General features: G+C 51.3%; 1 protein-coding gene across 1 annotated transcript; it reads right to left on the bottom strand.

Annotated features, from left to right (window-relative positions):
* Positions 1–4,803: 4,803 nt before the first annotated feature.
* LOC142034853 (E3 ubiquitin-protein ligase PHF7-like) lies at positions 4,804–11,270 on the bottom strand. The gene is given in 8 exon segments (XM_075036677.1): positions 4,804–5,004; positions 5,157–5,270; positions 5,494–5,760; positions 6,009–6,277; positions 6,401–6,490; positions 6,576–6,667; positions 7,010–7,138; positions 11,186–11,270. Coding segments are annotated over 8 exon segments (1,221 nt in total). The 3' UTR covers positions 4,804–4,829.
* Between the last annotated feature and the right edge of the window lie 2,187 nt (positions 11,271–13,457).

Raw genomic sequence — 13,457 nt, forward strand, 5'->3', positions numbered from 1 at the left:
AATAATGTTTTGATAATCTAACATCACAGTGAAAAACCATTATGTTGTGAGGTTCTCATTTCTGCCCTTTACTGTGTTTGGGCATTTGGGATGACAGCCAAGTTTAGAACAGCATTGTTAGAACTGAAAATAAGGCAGTTTCCTACAGGTTCTTTTGCATGGGATCAGTTAAAATGAAAACATGTTTAAAATGGAACAATCATAGTTCTTTTTTCCCCACTATGATAAAACCATGTACCTGTATTTCTCAAAAGCTGTACTTAACGTTCATCCGTAAAGAAGTCTTGCTTAAGGCACAAGAAAACAAGTCTTTTCTTCATAAATGTTACGGGTTTCCGTGAGGCACAGAGATAAACGCGCTGAATGGCAATTCCTGTCTTTGCTAGGTTCAGGTGAATAAGATGGTTAAGTCACTGAACAGAAGCCCTATGAAAACGAAAACTAGTTTTTGTTCGTACTGACTCATGAAGGCATGTAAAATGTAGATAATGTGCAAGTAGTAATCAAGCCACCGTTTGAGAAAACTAACACCAGCCTGTGTTTTAATTGATGAGAATGTATGTTTTTGAAAGGTCCAGAAGCCAGTATGTATTCCCTTTCAATTTTTTTTTAAAAGAGGCAAGTTTCTAAAGGCCACAAAACCATACTGTTGGTGTATTTATTTTAGCAAGTGGTGACCTAGAGACTGTGTGCTGCAACATGGTATTCCTGAGGAAGCAGAATAGCTTTTTTAAATTTCCCTGGGATTTACTGATTTGATATCCACCCAAACCCTGGTGATAAAACAGTAGGAGCAAATCTGTATCGTTAGCAAACAACACAGAAACACCAAAAATCCAATTCCTTGTTACATGCTGAATGCCTTCACAGACCTGACTTCCCCCCCTCCCCCCCAAAAAAGAAAAAAAGTTAAAAAATCAGAATTTTGGTCACTTTTTTGATCATACAAATTTTACAGGGAAGTTTTTTACCTCTTTTCCTGCCAAAAGCCAATGATATGAGTGAAAGAGAGAGAGTGGGGAAAGACAAGAACCAGTTGCTTTGGAATTCAGGAATGTTTAGAAAACGCCAACTTTGTTAGTCAGAAGGAATAGATGGGGAGTACAGATCTAGTGCTTAATCGTGTACAAAATAAAAAGATTTTGAAGGAAAAGGGTTTTTTCCACACCCTTCTAATTGTATTGAGAAATGCACTAAAACCCTCTTCCACAAGAACACAGAACACTGCAGCAGTGCCAGATGTGCTTGATGCATTTCTTTAAGCCTTATATTTGCCAATGTGTTCATGAGCTAAGATCATCCTTTGAATCTGAGCAGTTCCCTCATAAATCTGAAAAAAAAAAGAACTGCAATAATGTCAGCTGATCATTTTTTAAACTATTTTAAGAGATCTCTCTATGCTTGTAAACCTTCATAGCACTAATCCAGTGTGGATTAGGATGTGCAGAAAGACAGAGAAAACTGAAAAAATTTGAGTGTGACTTGGTGAACTATGGTGGGCTAAATGCGATAAACCACATACAAGATACTGAGAGACAGTCTTGTTCTCTCAGCTGCTCTCATCAAAATTCAGTAAAGTTCTCATGAAATTAACAGACATAGTGGGTGCAGAAGGATGGGGAAAATGTCTTACCTGGGGAAGAAAATACATAATTCAGGTTTTACAAAGTAGGTTTTGAAACAGTGGGTGCAGGGGAGGAGGTGACCTGTGCTGAAAGTGGTGTATTTTCTTTGACTAGCCTTTCAAGGCCATAGCAAATGTTCGCTTTCATCCATTTATTCCCACTGCTTCTTCTTAAATAGTACTCTCTTCAACACGGTATTTCTTTTTTTCTTTCTTCCTTCCTTTTTTTTTTTTTAAACCACGTATTCTTGCATTTTCTGCTAGAAACATTCTGCGTCGTCCCTCTATTCTGCTTGGCTTGCTGGCAGCAAAGTTGGAGTTACACAACAAAAGACGTATATGGGTCTAACGCAGAAAGAAGGCCATATACTCCACAGGTACTGTGCAACGTGATTCAAGGGCAACATAGTTTAGGGGTTTAAGTGTTTCAGCTCCCAGTTCTGCCAAAACTTGCTTTGGCAAATTGCTTCAGTGCATGCAAATTCACTTTCTCTGTCGTCATAAAATGGGGGTAATCTTCCCAAGAACCTTACAAAGCTTTTCAAAAATAAAGACGCTATAACCTGTGGTCACTCTGGTGTTTTGTTTCAGAGGAAATGGTTCATGCTCAGAGTGAATTCTCTGAGTGCTGCTGCTTACCCCATGTCTAAATTACTTGCTGATGAAGAGAGCTGTGAAACTCAAGTGTAAAGACATCAAAACCCAGAGCCTTCTTACATAACCACGAGAAAGGTTTTGCTTTACAAGTCAATGGGACTAGTGTCAAGCATCATTGACAATTAAAGAAGGGAAGTTTTCCAAATCTGAGAAACTAAGTTAGATTTTCTATCATAGTAGCCTAGATCTGTAGCCAGGCAGAAACCCAGAGCAAAGCATGAACGTGTAAGAAAGTTACCAGTAAACACAGGAGCAGAATTGTGTCATACTGAGAAATATCAAAGATACAGAAGAAAAGAACAGGTAGAAAACAAAGTTTCTGTACATGAAACAAATGGCCAAAAGCATATACCATCTGGAATTGGGCAGTAATATAGGGAAGCGTAACCAAGAGACATTGGATGAAATAATCGTAAAGACAAAAGCCTTTCCTGTGTTCTTTTGGGGATGAAGGGGAGCAGCAACAATGCCCAAAATCTAATAATAAATGTGATTAATTTGAACAATTAAAAAAAAAAAAGTCTACCTAGCCATGCATTCATGATGGATCAGTGCAATGGAAAATCTAAATAGCTGGGATCCTGTAAAATCAGTCAACTTTCACAGCAACCCCAATGCAGCGTTACGGGCTTGGGGAAGAGTGGCTGGAAAGCTGCCCGGCAGAGAAAGACCTGGGGGTGCTGGTTGACAGCCGGCTGAATATGAGCCAGCAGTGTGCCCAGGTGGCCAAGAAGGTCAACGGCATCCTGGCCTGTATCAGAAATAGTGTGGCCAGCAGGAGCAGGGAGGTGGTTGTTCCCCTGTACTCGGCACTGGTGAGGCTGCACCTCGAGTCCTGTGTTCAGTTTTGAGCCCCTAACTACAGGAAAGACATGGAGGTGCTGGAGCGTGTCCAGAGAAGGGCAACCAAATTGGTGAGGGGCCTGAAGCGCAAGTCTTATGATGAGCAGCTGAGGGAACTGGGGCTGTTTAGTCTAGAAAAGAGGAGGCTGAGGGGAGACCTTATGGCTTTCTACAACTACCTGAAAGGGGGTTGTAGTGAGGTGGGTGTTAGTCTCTTCTGTCAGGTGGCTGGAGATAGGACAGGAGGAAATGGCCTCAAGTTGAGGCAAGGGAGATTTAGGTTAGATATTAGGGAAAATTTTTTTACTGAGAGGGTTGTCAAACATTGGAATGGGCTGCCCAGGGAAGTGGTTGAGTCACCATCCCTGGAGATATTCCAAAAGCGAGTGAACAGGGTACTTCAGGACATGGTTTAGTGGGCATGGTTAGTGGTTGGACTCGGTGATCTTGAAGGACTTTTTCAACCTAAATGATTCTATGATTCTAAGTTGGGAGGGGACAGAGCCAGGGCACCAGACCCAAACTGGCCAAAGGGTATTCCATACCATGTGGCGTCATGCCCAATACAAAAACTGGGGGGATTTGGCCTGGGGGGATCGCTGCTCGGGAACTATCTGGGCACCAGTCACCAGGTGGTGAGCAATTGCATTGTGCATTACTTGTATATCCCAATCATTTTATAAGAATTGTCATGTTATTAATGTTGTTATTATCATTATTAGTTTCTACCTTTCTGTTCTACTAAATTCTTCTTATCTCAACCCACAACCTTTACCTTTTTTCCCCTGATTCTCTGCCCCATCGCACTGGGCGTGGAGGGAGTGAGTGAGTGGCTGCGTGGTGCTTAGTTCCCGGCTGGGGTTAAACCACGACAACAAAACAAATCTTGCAAAAAGCATTGCAAGTCCATGTGCCGCTACAGAGACAGGTCCCATGACAGATACCGTTAGAGACGCAGAGAGTGGTACAATCACAAGTCCCTTTCTGTGTTGGATGAGATGAGCAGCCAACTTTATTGTGCTGGGGGAGAGGGGCCAGCGCTTGGGGCTGGCGCGTGCCTGGTCAGCAGCGTCTTCCAGGCTGGCTGTAAGGTTTTTGCGCCCGCCGCTGTAACCGTGAGCGGTATCGGATCCGGTCTGGCCCGGGGTGGCTGGAGCAGCTGCTTCTCGCAGGCCCTGGGGAGCCTTGGAACAGGCCCAGCGCCAGCTGTCCGTGAGCGCTGGGGCCGCTGCTTTGCAGTGCTGGGGCCCTGCAGGATGGTCCCAGCGCCAGCTGGCTGGCAGTGCCGAAGGCACTGCTTTCAGCACTCGGGGCTGGCACGCGGCTGGTCCGGTGGTGACTTGCAGGCCGGCTGTAAGGTTTTTGCGCCCGCCGCTGTAGCTGTGAGCGGTGTCGGATCCGGTCTGGCCCAGGGTGGCTGGAGCAACCGCTCCTTCCAGGCCCAGGGGAGCTGCAGGATGGCCCCAGTGGCGCCTGTTGGACGGTGCTGGGCCTGCTGCTCTCGTAGCCCAGGGCGCTGTGGGCCAGCCCCGATGCCGCCTGGCTGGCGGCGCTGGGGCTGGCAAGCTCCGAGTTGTGACGGGAGGCTGTGAGGGGAGGCAGGAGAGTCAGCAGCACGGCCACCCAGCCCTGGGGAAGGAGAGGCCATGGTGGTGCCCACAGCCTTCCTGGAGCCAAAGCCCACCCGAAGCCCCTGCTGCCAGGCCTAGCTGGGACGCTGGCCATAGCAGCCCAGGGGCCCCCGGGTGCTTTGCCTCTTACCAGTGCCCAGGCCGGCACAGCAGTCGCACTCCCAGGTGGTTGCGCTGCTGCTCAAGTCGAGGCAGCGTCGGTGGGTGCCTTTGGCAGCACAGGAGCTGCACAGGAGCACTTGCCAGGGCCTGGGGAAGCAAAGGCGTTGCTGGTTGTGAGGACAAAGTGACGCAAGCCGGGAATTGCCCGGCAGAGCCCTCGTTCGTGGGCCTTCCTCCCCGAGCCCGTGTGGAGACGGAGATCCCGTGCAGAGCCCTAGCTGGCTGCTTTGGCGACCTACCCCTCTTCCTCTGCCTGCTCCCTGCCTCCCGGACAAAGGCACTTGCTGGCGTTGCAGCGTCTGTGCCTCTGAGAGACCGCTCCGAGTGCCTGGCCGCTCTCCCCTGAGGGTTGTCTGCTGGAGAAGGAAGGGAAAAGTGTTGAGCCCCTGCTGGCCCCAGCATCGGGCAGGTCCAGGCTGTCCCTGCTCTTCTGCCCCCACCCTGTTTCCAGCTCCTCCGTGAAGCTGAGGACAAGAGTCAGGGGACAGCAGGACAGGCCTGCGGGGGCCGTCCCTGGCCTGGCCCTGCGCGCTCGCGCAGCCTGATGGCTTGTGAGTCGGGAAGAGGAAGAACGACCTCTTGGAGACTCGAATCCCCATGGCGAGCATCTCCATCACAAACCGATCTTGGTCTCGGCAACGCGAGCAGCAGAAGCGGACGCCGGCGCGGATAGCCTGCTTCTGGATGCAGCTCCGGTGGAACCAGGCGTGTTGGCATGCTGGGCACGCCACGGTGTGGTAGGACTTCTTGTCCTCCACGGGGCCCAGGCAGACGATGCAGGTGCTGTTCTGGCCTGGCTTAGCCTTCACGGCCTGCTCTGGGCGGTGCTCCCAGCAGAAGGACCTGGGGGCAAGACGGAAGGGACGGGCGAGGGGAGGTGAGAAGTGCCCGGTCCTTCCCCCGCCATGGGGAGGAGAGGAGGGCAGAGGAGCTGGGAAGGAGCCCCAGAGCCCGTCTGGGCTCTGGCCCTGGCCCTGGCTGTGGCAGGCTGCCGGGAAGCGTCCCCGTGGGTTCCTCCCTTGCGTGTCCACTGCTGCCGGGAGAGGGCTCGAGGACGAGGAGGCTCCTGCGTGGGGGCTGGCAGCCCTTACCTGTACAGCCCGAAGAACTGGGTGACACATTCGCCCCGTGAGGCGCAGGGGAGATGGAAGCTGCGGTCGCAGCCCTTCTCCCTGCAGGTGATGGCGGCGCCCATCTCGCCGCAAACGAAGCATCGCTGGAAAGAGCACAGCAGCCTGGCTCAGGGGCAAGCGCAGAGCCTGCATGGCCGACCCCTCGGCTCCAGGCAGGGCGCAGGCCGTGGGCACTGCTGGCTCCCAGCCCGCAGAGCTGCCTGGCCTGTGCCAGAGCCTCTGTGGAGCTGCTGGGAGCAGGCGTTTGTCCCCGAGCTGGCGGAGGGGCTCGCATTTCTTTCTGGGGGTCCAGGAGGAGCTCCCGCAAGCGCCTCCTGGTGCAAAGCTCCCTGCTCCTGCTAGGTCCTCACCTTCTGGCTTGCCGCCTGGATTGCCCGCCTGGTGTCCTCCGTGAGAAAGCCGTTCCCACTCTCCCGTGGGAAAAGCTCGCTGGCGAGAAACTGCAGAGCAGAGAAGGCCGGGAGCTCGTTATCAGGTCCGCAAGGAAGGGACCATCCCCGGCAGAAAGCTGGAGGGAGAACTCACCAGGCAGTACGTGTGGGCACAGAGCCCTTTCGTGGCTCTTTTGCCCCCACAGATAGCCGGATCAGCCTCTGCCCGGCGGCACAGCATGCATGCTGGAGGGGAGAGAGCAAATGCTGCTGGGAGCGGGCACCTCTGCGGGGCTGGGGAAGCGTCCCTGCGGGATTGCCCCCGAGGCCCTGCTCTGTCCCTGCCGAGCTGGCTGAAGGGCAGGGCTGGGGCCTCTGGAGAAGAAGGGGGCACGGCAGGCACAGGTGCCCCAGCAGGCGCCCACAGCCCAGCCTGGGCTCCGCTTGCGGAGCGGAGGAGGGACCCTGCCCCAGGGCGGCTGGGGAGCTCCTGCCTTCCCCTCGCCCTGCTCTTGGCCGCAGGCAGACCGCCCCGACGACCCCTCTGTCAGCCACAGGGAGCTGTGGGGAGGGAGACGTCGCTCTCACCTTGCCCCCTCGCGTCGGGTTCCTGCCGCTTCATGGCGAAGCCGGTGCACAGCGACGGCGAGCGCTCGGAGAGCCTCCGCCTCGGCAGCTCTGGCTGGGCTTTCTCCTCCGGACGCTCCTCTGCCAAGCCTGAGGGAGCAGCGGGACACAGCGAGCTTGCCACACAGGCCCCAGAGGCCCGAGGTGCGAGGCTCCCCTCCTCCCTCACCAGCCCCGGGCAAGCCCCTTCCTCCTCTGCCCTCTCCTCACCTCGCCAGGTCGCACTGACGCACGGCCGGAGCCCGGCAGCCTGGCACCCGCGCCTCGGCGACGGGTCACAGTGGCCGCTGTGACGTCGCCACCGCCCGTCCGCGCGTGCCCCCAGCGTGGGCAGGGGTGCCCTCGGCTACCTGCCACCCCCGTGACACGGCCACCGCCTCACAGGGGGGGCTCTGACTTGCCGAGCCATGACGGCCGAGCCCTTGGCACACGAGCTGGGGGGGGCGGCTGCTCTCGCACCCGTCTGGGGCCGCAGTGCTGGCACCGGTTGCGCCGACTCCGGCTTTGCGCGTGCCGTCTTCGAATGCCATGCTGACGGCGTGGCCTCTTTGAAACCTGGGCTTGTGCTTGCCTGCCTTTGCTCTTCTCTGTCAGCGGCTTACAGCGCGAGTGCTGCAGAGGTGGCGTGACGACAAATGGCGGGCCAGGAGAGAAGATGCTTGGGTGCCAAGGGGTGGACTTGGAAGAGCGACCGTGGGGTGTCGGATGATGCAGAAGAAGTGGCTACCTCTTCTGTTTTCCTCTTTGGTATCAGTCAGTCGTGTATTTCACACGGCAGAGGGATTTCGTTGTAATGTTAAGGTAGCTGAACGAACTGCTTCGTTGCAGTTCGTAGCATTAGATGCTTGTGAATATTCTGTGGACTATTCTGCATTGCAGACGGCAGTGCAGGTATGTTTGCAGATGCACAGTCCATTGGCCATAACATTGCTGCTGCAGATACCAGTGCAAATGGCATTGCAGATACAGATGCCACTGGACATGTAGCTTGCAGATGCAGGTATCATTGGAGGTGTAATTACCTTTGAAGAAGCCAATACCATTGCAGATAAAGATACCACTGCAGACACCTTTGCAGATGCCATTGCAGAAGCAGATAACATTGGAAATGCAGGTGCCACCGCAGATGCAGATACCGTTGCAGACACCACTTCACTCTCAAACACCACAGCATTACTGCTGCCATTTCAGCAGCAGATATGATTGCTCATGCAGATGCCATGGCAGATAGCATTAGAGATGCAGGGACCAGAGCAGATGCCGAGATTACTGCAGATGCTATTGAATTTCACATAGCCACACATATACCATTGCAGATGCAGATGTGTTGTGGTTTAATCGCAGCCAGCAACTAAGCACCACGCAGCAGCTCACTCACTCCCCCCGACTCAGTGTGATGGGGGAGAGAATCGGGAAAAAGAAGCAAAACCCGCGGGTTGAGATAAGAACAGTTTAATAGAACAGAAAAGAAGAAACTAATAATGATAATGATAACACTAATAAAGTGACAGCAGTAATGATAAAAGGATTGGAATATACAACTGATGCACAGTGCAATTAATCACCACCCACTGATTGATGCCCAGTTAGTACTCAAGCAGTGATCCCTCTGCCCAGTTTGGGTGAGGTGCCCTGGCTGTCTTCTGTGCCAACTTGTTGTGCCCCTCCAGCTTTCTTGCTGGCTGGGCATGAGAAGCTGAAAAATCTTTGACATTAGTCTAAACACTACTTAGCAACAACTGAAAACATCAGTTTTATCAACATTCTTCACATACTGAACTCAAAAAATAGCACCGTACAAGCTACTAGGAAGACAGTTAACTCTATCCCAGCTGAACTAGGACAGCCTCCTTGAAAAATGTTCCACAGCAGCCAAGCCCTCATTGAAAATAATTTCCCCAGCATCTGAGCCCTTGTCAATAAAAAGTTCCCCAGCAGCTGAGCCCTCGTCAGAAAGAAGTTCCACAGCAGCTGAAGCCCTCATCCAAAAAAATTTCCTTGGCAGCCAAGCCCTCATCCAAAATATTTTCTTCACCAGTCGAGACCTCGTTCAAAAACAGTTCACCGGCAGCCGAGCCATCATTGAAAATAATTTCCCTGGCATCCAAGCCCTTGTCAATAAAAAGTTCCCCAGCAGCCTAGGTCTAGTCGAAAATAAGTTCCTCGGCCCCTGAGCCCTCGTCAAAAAAAAAAAAGGTCGCTGGCAGCCCAGCCCTTGTCAAAAATATTTCCCCAGCAGCCGAGCCCTTGGCGAAAATAAGTTCCCTGGCAGCCGAGCCCTCGTGTGATGGGTTAACCCTGGCTGGATGCCAGGTGCCCACCAAAGCCGTTCTATCACTCCCCCATCCTCAGCTAGACAGGGGAAAGAAAATACAACAAAGAGCTTGTGGGTCAAGATAAGGACAGGAGAGATCACTCACCAATTACTGTCACAGGCAAAACAGACTCAGCTTGGGGAAAATTAACTCAATTTATTACAAATCAACCAGAGTAAGGTAATGAGAAATAAAACCAAATCTCAGAACACCTTCCTTTCACCCCTCCCTTCTTCCCAAGCACAACTTCACTCCCGGATTTCTCTACCAAGCCCCCCCCCGCAGTGGCACAGGGGGATGGGGTTTACGGTCATCACACGTTATTTTCTGCTGCTTCGTCCTCCTCAGGGGGAGGAATCATCACACTCTTCCCCTGCTCCAGCGTGAGGTCCCACCCACGGGAGACAGTCCTCCACGAATTTCTCCAACGTGGGCCCTTCCCATGGGCTGCAGTTCTTCACGAACTGCTCCAGCATGGATCCTTTCCACGGTGTGCAGTCCTTCAGGAGCACACTGCTCCAGCGTGGGTCCCCCACGGGGTCACAAGTCTGGCCAGAAAAACCTGCTCCGTGGGCTCCTCTCTCCACAGATCTGCAGGTCCTGCCAGGAACCTGCTCCAGCGTGGGGTTCCCACGGGGTCACAGCCTCCTTTGGGAACCCACCTGCTCCGGCGTGGGGTCCTCCATGGGCTGCAGGTGGAGATCTGCTCCCCCGTGGACCTCCCTGGGCTGCGGGGGGACAGCCTGCCTCACCATGGTCTTCACCACGGGCTGCAGGGGAATCTCTGCTCTGGCACCTGGAGCATCTCCTCCTCCTCCTTCACTGACCTTGGTGTCCGCAGGGTTGTTTCTCTTACGTGTTCTCACTCCTCTCTCCAGCTGCCGTTTCTGTCTGTCCCAACATTTTTTCCCTTCTTAAAAATGTTATCCCAGAGGCGTTACCACTATCTCTGATTGGCTCGGCCTTGGCCGGTGGCGGGTCCATCTTAGAGCCGGCTGGTATGGGCTCTCTCGAACACAGGGGAAGCTTCCAGCAGCTTCTTACAGAAGCCACCCCTGTCACCCCCCCCGCTGTAGGAGTCAATTATATGGAACTTAGTGACTGGGCCTGAAAGTAGCTCATGGTCACAAGAGCATTCCAGACGCCTTTAGAAGGCCTCAAACAGAATAAACAAGACGACAGAAAAAGAAAGATCCCAATTAGAAAAATACAGGTGCGCATTCCACAATAAAGGGAACTTGGCACAAACAACCTCAATTCAGCAGTTTATTTTGACCAATTAGACTGAGACAAGTTTCACATGTTTTAGTTAATATAGCCAATTATGTCCTATGTTTATGCGCATGTACAGAGTTGGTATAACCAACTATATGTTTATATGCGTGTATCGATATAACCAATCACATTTTATGCTTGTACGCATGGACACCAAATGCTTGCATGCAGCAGCCAATCAAAGCTTCTTAGGAACTTAGAGAATTGTATAAGAATGATCAGCTAGGCTCAATAAACTGGCAACTTTGATCATCATATTGGTGTCCTGTCATCTGTCCCTGCATGGAATTTTGCAACATATGGCGACCTCGACGTGATCCTGTAAGGAACAAGAGGGGAATGCTAATGACTGAAAAGGCGGGGGAGATTGCTGTGAATGCCGGTGGGCTTAAAAGAAAGCGCTGGGCTGCTTGAGAGAGGCAGGAATTGTAAGCTTACGTGATAAAAGGCAGCATGGGTATTGCAGCATCTGCGAAGGAAAAGGCAGCCGTAAAGACATTTATGAGGCTGGTTGAAAAAACAGAGATGGATATTAAAAAGGACTCACCCGTAAAGGAGGTGAGCAGTCGGGGGAGGAGATGGGGTCTACGCTTTCCAAAGAAGCAGCAGCGGTAGTTAAGCTCCTCCAACATATACTCTCAGAGAGAGGCAAAAAATATGATAAAGCTTGTTTAAAGTGGCTTCTACAAAGGAGTAAGGACAGAAACCTTTTAATTAGTGTGGCTACAGCTTTTGAGCTCCTTAAGGACATTTAACCTTGGGGGAAAAATAATCTGTGATGTGAGTTGTATGTTGTAGGAAGTAACGTAGCAGGAGTGACCTGAACTGCAGAGGAGTGAACTTCGCAAGGAACCAGACAAGTGCATCGGTGACCCAAACCAAGCCGGTGTTGGTGCCCAACGATCGAACATACTGCTTCTCCTGTCCTGACCACTCATCTTGATGGATGGGCCCCAAGTCATAACCTGTGTGTGAACATCTGGAGGAGTGGAAGAATCCCATGGAATATCTATCTCTTAAAGGACAGGGGATAGTAATTAATAAGAATGTATAAATCTGTACGTTGGGTATAAAAGTGGTTTAAGTATGTAGTTTCAGTTGTAAGTGTTGGTAAGAAAGGATTTCAGTAATGAGAATTAAATACAATAGTATGGTTAGAAGATATCTGTATTAAATTATGTGGGACCTGAGCAGGACGCAAATGGTATGGAATAAGTGGTGGAGATTGTATTGGGTCTGGCTGAGATGGAGTTAATACTCCCCATAGCAGCCCTCATAGCACTGTGCTCTGCATCAGTAGCTAGAAAGGTGTTGATAACACACCAGTGTTTTGGCTACTGCTGAGCAGTGCTAGCACAGCATCAAGGCTGTCTCTCCAACATTTTTGCCCTCCCCTCAATGGCAGGCTGGGGCAGGGCAAGATCTTGGGAGGGGACATAACCAGGACAGCTGACCTAAACTAACCAAACAGATATTCCATACCATATGACGTCAAGTCAGATATAAAAGCTAAGTGGAGACGGAAGGGGGGGCATTTTGTCTTCCGGAGCAACCACTACACGTACTGAAGCCCTGCTTCCCGAGAAGCGGCTAGACATTGCCTGCTGATGGGAAGTAGAGAATAACATTGTTTTTTCTTTGCTTTCGCGCGCGCGACCTTTACTATCACTGTATTAAACTGTCCTTATCTTGACCCACAAGCCTTTTGTTACATTTTCTCCCCCTCGTCCAGCTGAGGAAGGGGAGTGATAGAGCGGCTTTGGTGGGCACCTGGCATCCAACCAGGGTCAACCCACCACAGAAGCTATCGGAACCTCCCTATGGGATGAAATTAGTGACGGTTCTAAAGAAGTTAAAGGTCTTGCAACTTTATGGAAATTGATTAAGACAACTCTGCAAGAAATGAAAGCAGATCATAAAGCGTCTGCGTCTGCTTTTGCTGCTCTCTCTCCAACCGCAAGCGAAGGGGAAAAGCGGGGAGAAAAACATAATGCAGCGAGAGAGACTTTTTGGAGCTTGTCCGCCTGCTCCTGTGCCCTTGACTTCTGCTCCACTCCCTGGGACTGCCGATATTAATCGGCCATCTGACAGTTCCCAAGCCTCCCTAACCGTACGCTTAAAGGAAACCCAATAGAATCAGGAAGCGAGTAAAAATCCACCTACGAGAAAACAGCCCCCAGATACCACCGTTCAGCATGAACAAATTATACCTCGCATATACCCTGATTCAAATAACGCAAACGAGGATTTGGCTACTCTAATACAAGAACAAGAGAAAGCAAAAATAGATGCTGAAACTCATGCTGCAGCACTCGCTGTAGCATTACAACCAATGGTGCAACAGGGAAAAGGAAACCACGGTCCACACAAAGGCCCTTTGACATGTTATCAGTGTGGTCAACCGGGGCACTTGAAACGTACATGACGTACAAAAACTTGCCGGAGACCTACAGTGGATTCGACCTTATTGTGGTATTACAAATACAGACTTACAGCCGCTGCTGGATTTATTGCGGGGCAGCGATAGCTTAACTTCTACAAGACAACTAAGTGAGAACACCCCGCTGACCCCAACTGACCACAGGGATATTCCAGACCATAGGACGTCGTGATCAGCATATAAAGCTGGGGGGAAGGAGAAGGACGGCATTGCCTTCCCACATAACCGTTACACAGGGTGGAGCCCTCCTTTCCTGGAGATGGCTGAACACCCGCCTGCTGATGGGAAGCGGGGAATGAATTCCTTCTCTTGCTTTGCTTGCGTGCGTGGCTTCTGCTTTACCTATTAAACTGTCTTTATCTCAACCTGTGAGTTTTAC

This window comes from Buteo buteo, chromosome 9, assembly GCF_964188355.1.
Source record: "Buteo buteo chromosome 9, bButBut1.hap1.1, whole genome shotgun sequence".
NCBI classification, from domain to species: domain Eukaryota; kingdom Metazoa; phylum Chordata; class Aves; order Accipitriformes; family Accipitridae; genus Buteo; species Buteo buteo.